A 12,337-nucleotide genomic window follows, 5' to 3' on the forward strand; every position below is an offset into this window, starting at 1 on the left:
TGTTGCCTGGCAGCTGAATGATTAAACCATCACTTGCCTCAGGCTGCCTCCAGTTTGCTGACTTCAGTGGAGTTACACTACTCAAGACAGTCACCTGGGCGGGTGGAGAGAGGACAGGGAAGGAAACCTACTGTCCCAAAGATTATATTCTTATGTTTGATTAGAAGGAAGAATGTGTTTAGGAATTATACTGATTAAACCTATAATGTTCATGTCCTATAGGGCAAAAAGTAATAAAACAAAAACCTGGTTACTTTTCCTCCACTCTAGCTGTCAAATACTCTGTCCTCTTCTTTCAGTTACATTAATTATCAACCACAAACTACCTAGAAGCTTCACCAAAGTCTGAAGCAACAGTTAGAAAACCAGAATAAACCCAAACTGCACTTAGAAACAACTTGTTTTCCAGCCCAAAGCAGATGGCAAATACAAATTAAACAGGGCAAAAAAGAGACGCAGGGGGAATGTCACCAAAAAGGAGAAAAGAGAACAATCACAAGTACTCTTGGTACACCAGAAAGCCCTAGCACTAAGCTTTGGTGAAAAAAAAACCACAAAGGGAATGTGGGGAAGCTGGTCTAAACACTAGTCTCACCACTGACATATGAAAAAGTTTCTATACAAAAATAAGTAAAACCCAGGCAACTGAACAAAAGAAGTAACACTTCCATCATTCTCACCCTTTCCTCTACTCCACGTTAAACCTCCTAAAGTTAAGTTCCTCTCAACTCTCTGTGCTCATCATTTTCTTTCCTCTTTCCAGGTATATACCACAGAGTCTCTGTTCAGAGCATGCACAGGCATACCAAGCAAGACAGCATAAGTGTTGTTTATTACTAGACTGTATAATGTATGTTGGGGTAGGAGGACAGGCCTCTTTTTGTTCCAAATCCCAATTTTATCTGGGCACAATTCCCTATTTGTGAAAAAAATATGGTTTTAGTTATTTTCTGTCATGGCTCCCAGAGGCCTCTAAGCATGGGTACTTATAAATAAAAACATATTATTGTTTCTTATTTTGTCCTTGAGCAGGGAAACAAAAGGCAGAAGGAAACAAAACATGAAACTAAACAAAACAATTAAATAAAAAGTTTGTCGTAAATATTTTGTGTCTCTAGGAAGGAAATGAAATCCCTCTTAGTTTACTAAGTTTATTTCTCCAAGCTTCTTGCTTGCAATGATCTATTATTCAGCAGTATCAAAGAGCACTTTTAAGATACTCATTCTGATTTATTATAATCAAATCACATGAACATTTAGAAAATGCCTACTTAGCCTATAAAGGTATATTGGAAAAAGCAACCAATCCCCAGAATCCTCTCTCCCCCTGTTTTAACCACAGAACTTGACACTTAAAAGCTATTCATGATACAACATTGTCATGCAGCACGAAAAAACACATTATTAGAAGAAAGCCAATTAACAACATACGTTTCATGGTCCCATCTTCCTCCTCATCGTCATCACTGTTTATTACCATGGTCCCCAAGTCTGATTCTAACATGGTGCTGTTGTGCTCAATCATCGTCTGAGCGCCTTCACTCATTGTACTAGTGGCTCTCATGGTACCAGCGCTCTCTGAATTGGTCTTCACCATGGTGTGAGAGTCCAACTCATCTTCATCCTATGGGGAAACATTTGCCAGAATGCAGGAGATCATTAAAAGAAAACAAAGGTAAGATGCAATCACTTATTGATTAGTTTTTTTTTCTTTATGTGACCTAGTTGTACTGCTGGACTTCCAGGTTTAAAACTTTATAAGAAATCACAAAATAGAAATTCTTCCATATAGAGAAGAATAAAAACTTTCTTCTTTCTCACAAATGCATGGCAGGATAAGTAAAATGTGGCCCACATACCCACTTTGCATTAGCATCCAGTTTTGAGTTATCTCTGACTTTCATGACCCACTTTATTTCTCTGGGTTACAAAAATCAGTAACGCAATTTACTTTAGAATCACTTTAGAAAGTGATTTTTAGAAACATGTTTTGCAAGGGACTATCACCAAGGATTTGTGCTGACCACCCTTAACTAAGTATCATGTCCAGCAACTAACATTACATACAGGACCCAGATAACAGGCTCATGCTCAATTAAGCTATTAACAGTCCTCCAACAGAATTTTTCAAGTTCCCCTCAGAAACAGAAAATCAACTTCATTTACTTCAAGTGTTTAGTTCCATTTTAAAACCTTTGTTACAAGGATGAGTAAATAATGTGTTAATACTACACATGAAAATACCCCTTGAGCACATACTTACCCACTAAATGTGGGGGAGATAATTTCAAGAAGATACACAGTAGCATTTTGACTTAGTAACAGTAATGGGCTGGGAATTTGAAACTGAGAACTAATGACAATCCAGTTAACGAAACATGAAATCATATGGAGTACCAGTATTTGAAAACACTAATGGGAAATCCCACTGCTTTCCAAAGTCTGATTTAGATTATACATACAACATCACAGCATTTCAAGAGTAATGTGATGGACGGTGACTACACACATTTTCTATATGAGTAAAATCTATTATTCAAGGGAAGAAAAATTTAGACATTCTCATTTGTTGATTAAATGTAAGAAATAACATCCATCACTGTGGAGTTAATCTATGTCAAATTTTTATATTTTAAATACAAATGCTACTTTCACCAGTTTTATAACCATATATACATCCATTTCCTCTATTGTGTCAAAATTTTGAGTTCCTTTATAAATGAACTCTACTCCTGATTAGCAAAATATTTTAGCTACATAGTTTGAGAAGCTATTGGATAACCCTTTTGTTTTTATTTGCCACTTACAAATAACATGCTGTTGCTACACAGAATCATAGAATGGTTTGGGCTCAAAAAGACCCCCAAAATCACCAATCCAACTGTTAATCTGGCACTGCCAAGTCCACCACTAAATCATGTCCCTAAATACCACATCTACATGACTTTTAAATCCAACATATAACATTAAAGCAAGACTTCACCCTCTCACAAATTTCCACTTTTTCCTAAATCTTTGCATTGCTTTAAAGATTTTAAATTTTTAACTATAAAGAGACTTGTAAGTGCAGGGGCTGAGAGGGACAGACACAGAATGGGAACAGAAAAAATAAACCCTGGACCCAAACCCCTGCATGGTCTGGCACTTTCTGTTTCTCAATGAACTCATTCCTTTCCTTTCTGCCCATTCCCTGGCATGGCAGACAATTTGCCTCTCATTCACACACACGTGCACAAGCCAGCTCCATGGCCCAAGTGCCTGTTTCACTAACGGGTGGTCTAGGCAGATACAGCAAATTGAATGTGCAGTAACACCAGCTCCTGAAAATTACTCTATTACATCTCAACAAAAAGATACAAAAATAAATTTGATTTTGATTTAGAAAGTCTGGCTAACAGCATACCATACTGAAACCAGGATACAGACCTAAATCTGTGATTAAAATTCCAAATTTAAAAAAAATCATTATTTTCCAGATTCTAATTTGCAAAAATACTGAAGTTCTTCATTTGCATTCTTTCAAGGGAGTTGGTTTTTTGTATTCTATTAGTACCCTACCCTTGAAAAAGTTATGATATTCCCAAATATACAGACAGCTTACAGCTACAGCACCAGGCAACTGTGCCAGTAAAAAAAAAGAGCATATTTTGGTACTGCTCCTCCTGGTGGCAACTTCAATTTTCTGTACTTCCTCCCACCAAACGTTATTGTTAACTCCAGTATTTTCTATGAATTGCATTTTTTCCCTTTCTAAAAAGGGTACTCTGAAAATAAAGTAGTTTTGCATCACATTTTAAAAGAGTCAGAACACTTAAACTACAAGTGTTTCTTTCAGTAGTGCAATACAATGCAAAACTGACTCACACCACACTGATGTTTTGCCTATTAACCACTACAAATTTGGCATCTCTAACATACAGGCAGGCAAATCCCTGGGTTTAAGGCATAGTTACATTTGATTTACAGATTAGCTTGACTAAGACCTACTTGCAGTGCATGTGGCCCTAAACTTACCTAAGCTGAAATAAGAAATGAAACAAACACTTTCCTAGAGCTCAAAACTTTTATTTTAGGATTTAGTGGAAAAAAGTGATGCCTAACAATATGAATAACTATGAAATGGAACCCTAAATTACCATCTTCATAATTCTGTTTCATTGAATAAAAAATTATCTTTTATTTCTTCAGTCAAATCAAGTATTCAGACTTGGTCCAAAGAATAGCATTTAATTTTCCAGTCTAAGAGTGTCAAACACCTTTACCTTAGTATTGTCTCTTAGCAAAGAGAACAGTTATCTCTTAGTACTTGAAAGACCAAGGATCACAAAAGTCCACCTCAGTACTAAAGGAATACTTGTCCCAAAAAGGGAAGTACACAACACCTTTGATGAATGGTGTTTTCCCTATATCAGGAATGATGTATTGAGACAGAACAATATAAAACATTTTCATGGCTTGCGCATGTCCCAGGATAATTAATTTTGTAGCTAACACAGATTGCTTCCAGAACTGTCATTCCAGTAGTCCTCACAAATTAGAGATTTAGCTATATATGGCAGTAGACTACACTGGTTCTGAAAAAGTAACTTCATAAAAATATGCAGTGGATCCAAGTTATGGAAGTGCACATTCACATGAGAGATGAAAGTCATTCCTGCATACAAATTCTGATCCATGCTTTACAGTTCATAAATATTGGTGTAGAACTTGTGATCTATTGTTAAAAAAGGTAAACACACTGATTAAATAAAAACAAACACAATCTCAATTTTAACCAGAAAAAAAAAAGAAAAGTATTAAAGCTGAAGTGTTGTGCTTTCATACTGCTTATGAAAACAGATCCATGAATAAACAATAAAACCAACTAACTCTGGAATTAAGCTGTCTGCTGTTTTCCTGTGTACAAGAAACAAGCACCAAACTTGTATTTGGAAGGGGTTTCTCTTACACCATATACAGCAACAGAAGACATGCACAAGCAAGAACTCTAAAATCTCTTGAAATGCTACAGAAATTACAATAGACTACAGAAACTCTGAATAACACCATAATCTAGAGTTCGAGTAAAGTACTAGCAATAACCTGCAATCCTATAGGATTAACTTTCTGGATCTTGTTATTTACCAAAATAGTTATTATTAACAAAATCAACCTTTAAAGTATAAAAATGCACTCACAGAGGTTTGATTATCAGGATAGAAAATTCAAAAATACTTCAGCAGAAACCACACACAAGACTTCATTATATGCTTGTATAATAAAAGATCTCATCACACAAGAGGTTTTATCAGAGAAGTTGGCATTGCAGATCATATCTGAGTCTACATCATTACAGGAGTAAATGATCCAAGGTGATACAGCTTAATGGATTTTTCTGTTGCATTTTTAACATTGATAGGAATGAAGACTGAAAAGAAAATTCAAAAGAGATGCAAATATGGCAGCAGTTGCATTTAAAATCTCACTACCTATGGTTTGGCATGTAAAAAGAACACTAGAGGGCAGCAAAGACAGCCAACACGGCTGCAAGGCATTAAAGGAAGATTTACATGCTGGCAAAATTTAGTATCCTGTAAAATAATTTCATTTACTATTAACACCTCATCATCACCTTTGAAAAAAATGTAGCTGTAGTCAGAGCTATCTTCTTTTTAAAGCACTGTGGTAGCTACATAAACACATAATATAGTTTGGTCAAGCACAAGGATTTTGTAGAAGCTCCTAACTTACAAAGCCAAACTTCAACCTGAGTATATGATTAATATTGAGCACACAAAGCTTAGACCCATCAGTAAAACAGGTAAAAACTTAACTTTCAGCACACAGTCAAATCCCATCACATCCAATAGACATCTGTCACAAAACAGCACTTAAGCTTGTTTTCTACCTCCATCGAATTGATACACCAGGTAAGGACAATTGCTGTGTGCTCATACACCTCCCTATGTTTATTCTTCCTGTAGCCCGTTTCTGGCACTACACAGCTGTGGATTTTAACAACATGCTATATTTCATTCAACAAATTCATCTTTACACATTTCTAACTTCAGGACACTTAAAGGACTGCAATAAAATTTAATTAACATATGTCAAGTGTTCTTTGGCATAAGGAAAAAATGCCATGAAAAGAGAAAGTTTTAACTAACACTGTAATATAAAATTGCCTATACATATAGACAGACATAGCTATAACTTACACATGAAAGAACCATGAAAGCAAATATAAAAGCCTTCAGAAAAATACAACATGGTGTATCAGATTTAAAATACAGAATAACTCATCTGATTCACTAGTTCCTTTAAAACAACACTATAAATATTGCAAAAATATAAAGGAATAAATACAGCAATTATTTCTTCAGGTCTCAAAATACAGATGCCAACTTTTCATAAATAATATAGGATTAACCAAATAACTTTTTGTAAGGATGAATAAATAATCCTGCATATAGGAACAACAGGTTGGCTTTGGTGTTTGATAGTTGTCAACCACTAAGTGCCCAAGAAAAAGAAGGGGATTACTGAAGTAATAGTTTCTTGGTTTAATACTCTTTTTAAAAGACTTAAACATTTCTCACATCATAGAGACATTAAAATGCAAAAGAAAATCTACAGAGAGCTGCTTGTTAGCTCATTACTTTAAAGATCCACAGAAACAAATATTTAGACATGTTTTCTGTGAGCTGCCAGGCAACGAGTTACTTTACATTCCTATAATAAAGCTGCCCAGCCTCAGCATCCACTTCACATCACACTTCTAAAAATGCACAAGAGAAGAGATTGGTCATGTCTCATAATGCCTAAACTAACATTTAAACTTTGATATTGGGATTAACCTTCTGTAGAACACACCACTTGCGATTTTTGCTTAATTAAAAAAACCTGTACAACTACCTCAGCACCTATCAAAACATGTCAGTTTGTCAGAAGGCATTCTCATCACATGCACAGCTCTCATAACAGGCATAAAATCAATTCTGAGCACACGGTTTATAATGATACATATCTCTCAGGAAGGATACAGTCATCAGGACTGTATTTACAGCTCTATAATACGAAGTTTTGAACAGCAAAAAATATTTACATTACAATTGACAACTTCTCATGCTATAAAATATTCCCAGACAGTGGTGAAAAAGAAAAATAACAATCAATTTTAGGGATGTGGCTCTTTCTCACTTGAAGGACAACTACCTGAATTGACCCTGAAAATAAGGTACATAATTGTGAAAGCTTTGCATCTGATTATTTCTCCAAACGCACCCACTCCATTCTACTTCCAGTTATGCAAGTCACTTTTAACTTGAGTGCCCATTACTATACGATATATGACTTCAAAAAGGTATTAAAGCAAAAAACTTATTCAAATGTAACCATTAGGGTTAAAACAGATTTCCTAACATAAGAAATTTCACAGTCAGAACATTTTACACCTTTCTTCTTGATGAGTCCCAAGTCATGTACCAGTGAGTAACAGGCAGAACTGCTCACAATTTACATAGGAGAATCTTGGGGGAGTTAAATCAATAAATTCAAGCTCCTGACAGGTTAACTGAAACCATTCTTTTTCAATAATATATGGACTCAATTCACCGTCCATGAGAGACCTTTAACATCAATAGATTCTACTTAACACTAACACTATTAGTTGCTCTTGCTTGCAGATGTTGTTAAATACGGATTTCTCAAACCGCAAGTCTGTTTTCGTATTTCTGCGGTGAGGACTTTACCATGGTATGATTGGGAAAAAATCAATTTTTGAGGTGTTATTTTGCAAAATTTAAGTGCCAGATGGCTATTACTTTCCAACTGAACGGACTCCAATTCTACACATGACCTAAAAACATTTATAGATATTAAAATATGAAGAAATATATGCATTCTCACTGTGACTACTACTACATAAGGTGACATAGGGACTGTCATTAGCTCTTTCTCAGACTGCTGCCATCACTGCAGACTTATTAAGATCTGTATTACCATTTGAACTATAGGATCATGTAGTCCTGCAAACTACATACAAGCAGTCCTGTATTCCTTATAGAGTTCTGTGAAACTGATACATAAGGAGAAAGAATGTGCAAGGGTTATTTATCTTCATACTTAAATGCTGGACTGCTGACTTCATCTACTACCAATCTGTGTATCAACTATACCAAACTGGCACTCGTAGTACCTGCTTTCCCTTTCCTAAAGGAAAATAATAAGCACTCAGAAGTGCAAAAAGAATTGGTTTACTATTTTTCTGGCAGATCCACAAACAAGTTCCAAATTAAATAAAAGGCACAATCTTTCATTATTTTCAAATTATACATTATTTCAACGTGAAGTGGGGGGTTGGGGAATTGATTGTTTCTTTTTCTAAAATGACAAACACAAATATTCTAATGCTTTCATTTTACTCTTCTAGTTTTTTATCCTCATTTCCTTTAATAACTTGTGGGTCCATTGATTAGCCTCTGCCTAGTATGCCTAAAAAACTAAAATCAGAATTCCACTTAGTTCAGTCTTCACTTAACCTACATGTTGCTCAGGAGTTTTCTGCTATACAGTACATAAGCAACATGCATTCAAGAAACACTTTACAGAAAAATTCTCAAATTAAAAAGAAAATGGTAACAGATTCAAACAATCACAGAATGGTTTGGATTGGAAGGACCACCTAGTTCCAATTCCCCTACCATGGGGAGGGACACCTTCACCTAAATCAGGTTGCTCAAAATCCCATACAGCCTGGCCTACAACACTTTAGGAATGGGGCATCCACAGCTTCTCTGGGAAACCTGTTCTAGTGTCACATACCCTCTCCACAACAAATTTCTTTTAATATCTAATCTAAACCCACCTTCTTCCAGTTAAAATTCATCACCCCTATAACTACATGACCTTGGAAAGTCCTTCTCTAGCTTTCTTATAGGCCCCCCATGGTACCAGTACAAGTTTACACTGCTGTTTCCTAGTTTGGCTGGGTTTGCACTTTGGGCTGATCATAACCTTTGGTGACGGCAACTGGACAAGGTACTGGTGTCATCTCTCAAATGAATCTGGAGTTTCATATAATGGTGTACTGCACCAAAACTGTTGCAAGACAAGGAAGTCTGTATTACAACCAAACAATTATTAAAACCAGTCCAGAACATAATTTGGTCTGCACTGTGACACAAAAAATATTCACTGATCACTCCAAAACATGGAGTTTTGACGAACTGTTTTTGTAAACAAGGAAATCCCTCCCCCTCACCTCACTATCAATATTCTACATTTCAGTCACTTGAACCTCACTTTTTCTATTAAAGCTAAGTATCTCCAAACTTATTTCACTAAAGGCTTACCAAGCAATACAAAATTATTAGACACACATTTACTGACAGCAAAAGACAAACTTACTGCCAAATACCACATTAACAGTTTTAACAACTATTAAATATTTCATCCTAATTACAAATTTTATCACAGGTTATTTTCTTGAATCGTAAAAACTGTATGAAAACTTAGGGAACTAAAAAATATCAATAGCATAAAAGAACATACACAAAATTACTTTTTATAGTAGGAACAAAAATCCTCTTTTACTTAATATTTTTATGATGGGAAATTTTTGAAAATGTTTAACTCCTCAATATAAACTTTACAGCAAAAACATCTGGACATCCTCTTGTCCATTACAAGATATTCTTGGCATGTCTCTCAACATCCCCTGTAAACATCATTTAGTATTATTTATTAATATTAATCAATTACAGCCTGAAAGTCAGCATCGGGGAGGAAACTAAAAAGGAATACACAACATCTTACTATCCAGGATGATAAACCCATTCTGAAAGAATGTATTGCTGAACTTTTTACCCAAACTCTCTCATTCTTCTCTTTTTGTCACCCTAATTTCTCATCTAGTGATCTCTTCCCTCAAGGGAATAGCATAAAGATTCATTTTCCAATTGCTCCCCCTTCTGTCTTTCACTGTGCTGAAGTTACACTCTTTCTATTTTTCTACCATCTTTCTTTTCTGAACTGACTAGTCTCATTCACAAGTGCACTTCCATGGCTTTCTCCTATGCTCTCACTTCACTCAGTACTGAGAAATCAGCTCTGCCTCAAAGTGACCTCTTCCAAACCTGTTAAGTTTTCAAACCTCTACTCTTTTCTCACATCCTGTGCTACTACAGACAGGGCTGCCTCTAGCCCTCTTCAAGGCTGCCCTTTAAAACTCCCCTACATCACGATCAGGAAAAGATATTGCGCAAGGTATGCAAATGCTGAACTGTCAGCTGCTCTGACCTCCTGCCTTATATTGAAGAGCTATTTCTTCAAGCAGAGGTTGATTTCTGGTTCTGGGTTTGTTGATGCTCATATACTGGTATATGATTACAGCCCTTAAAATCCTATCAGTATAAGTAAAGAAATTACAGACTTATCATTTCCACATACTACAACTGCACTTACATTTAAGAGCAAACCAACATTTAAGCCAAAGTGGCTTAAACAGACAAATTAGGGACTGCATTAGTCCCTAAAAAAAGTTGCCAGGAGGTGCAGGGAGGTGAGCAATCCCTTCCTTTTGCTCCACATTGCTAAGGCTGCACCTGGAGTGTTGGGTCCACTTCTGGGCTCCTCATATGAGACACATGGACACACCAGAGAGAGTTCAATAAAGGGCCACAAAGATGATCAAGGGACTGGAGTATCTCTTCCATGAGGAGAGGCTGAGAGAACAGGGACTGCTCAGCCTGGAGAAGATAAAGCTCATGGGGGACCTCAGGAGTATGTGCAAATATCTGAAAGGAAGGTGCAAAGAGGATGAAGTCAGGCTCTTTTCAGTGGTGCCCAGTGACAGGAACAGAGGCAATGGGCATATAATGAAACACAGGAGGATCCCTGTGAGTATCAGGAAACGTTTTTTGTACCGTGAGGGTGACTGAGCATTGGCACAAGCTACACAGGAGTTTCTTTCCTTGGAGATACTCAAAAGCTGTCTGGACATGGTCCTGGGCAGCCAACTCTCCGTAGCCCTGCTTAAGTAGGGGGGTTGGACAAGATGATTCTCCAGAGGTGCCTGCCAACCTCAACCACTCTGTGATTCTGTTTTCTCAGACCTAACCAAAGATACTCCCGTTATTTTCAGATTTGGGGCACTTGTCTTCTATACTTAGTGACGAGCAGAGTCTTGTTCTCTTTCTCACTTGTAACCTGTTCCCTTACTGCACCATAAGAGTACATGGCAGAATTCCCAACTACAGCAATGGGAACACAAATAGCAGACTGCTGCCTCAGTCCTGGATTTGAGGTTGTCTTACCCTGAAGGCAAAATGGGGGGAAGTGTGGAGGGAGGGAGTGTGGGGGGTGGCAGACTGGGGAGTGCAGTGTTACGTTCTGACTTCGGCATATATCCAAAGAGCTGCTAAATGCTTCTTCAGTTGAGGTGAATCAAACTCCTGCGACACCCTTCCACAAAGTCATGGGAGAGGGAGGTGTACACCACATATTTAGCTGGCATGGACTATGCCTGGCAATCTTATCTGAACATCACACAAGCAATTGGATGTCATGCCTAATTTTAGGTTAATGCAAAAGACATCAACAATGCCCAAGCATTTAACGTCTGCAGTTCAGAAGTCAATAGTACGGATGAAAGCAAGCTAGTAAAGACATAAGCTTTTCTACGTCAGGAATAAATCAGTCTCTTCAGAAATCAACTATTCAATAAGTCAAGTGACAAACATCAACTCTGCATGTCAAGTCACACAGAGGAAAATTTCCTAATATAAAAAAAAATTCGCAGCCTTCCCTGCCTGTTTATTTACTGACTAAGCAAATACAACTCAGAGTAATACACCTTTATAAAAACAAGCTATCAATATTCTTAGAACACCCTCCTAGAACAGGAAAAAAAATGCAACAAACCACACTGATTGTTGGAGATACAAAAGAATGCACAGAATCTGCTTGAAAATTATTCCTGTATATAAGATCATGACATAACACTCTGTAACAAGGATTCTACCATTTGCTATAGGACAAACTGCGTCACTGCACTGTTCTTTTCTGTCTGCTCAAAGTCGTAACATTCCAGTCTTCATCTTCTCTTTGTGCTCTTCTTGAATGACCCCGGTACACACTGTATGTGTGACAATACACTCCTTTAAAGCACATTCTGCTGCATTGCACAAGACTAACCTGAAATAAATCATGTAGGGAAGAGTAGTAATGCCAGGAAAACAGACTTAGTCTTAACACTGCCAAACAATTCTAAATGCAACCTACTTACCACACAACCTGCTTCTCCCCTCAAACAGATGCTGACAATGTCGTCTGAAGAATGAAGTGCCATCACCATTTT

The 12,337-nt window shown here is 36.9% G+C and overlaps 1 protein-coding gene across 2 annotated transcripts in view; it reads right to left on the minus strand.

Moving 5' to 3' along the window:
* Positions 1-12,337, minus strand: part of STK3 (serine/threonine kinase 3) — a 126,015-nt gene that overhangs the window by 55,371 nt on the left and 58,307 nt on the right. For both annotated transcript variants that reach the window (XM_085053280.1, XM_085053281.1), the window contains exon 9: positions 1,432-1,624. In XM_085053280.1, the coding sequence (XP_084909406.1) occupies positions 1,432-1,624 (193 nt within the window). The remainder of the gene's footprint in view (positions 1-1,431; positions 1,625-12,337) is intronic.

This window comes from Lichenostomus cassidix, chromosome 2, assembly GCF_008360975.1.
Source record: "Lichenostomus cassidix isolate B80296 chromosome 2, HeHo_3.0, whole genome shotgun sequence".
Classification (NCBI taxonomy): domain Eukaryota; kingdom Metazoa; phylum Chordata; class Aves; order Passeriformes; family Meliphagidae; genus Lichenostomus; species Lichenostomus cassidix.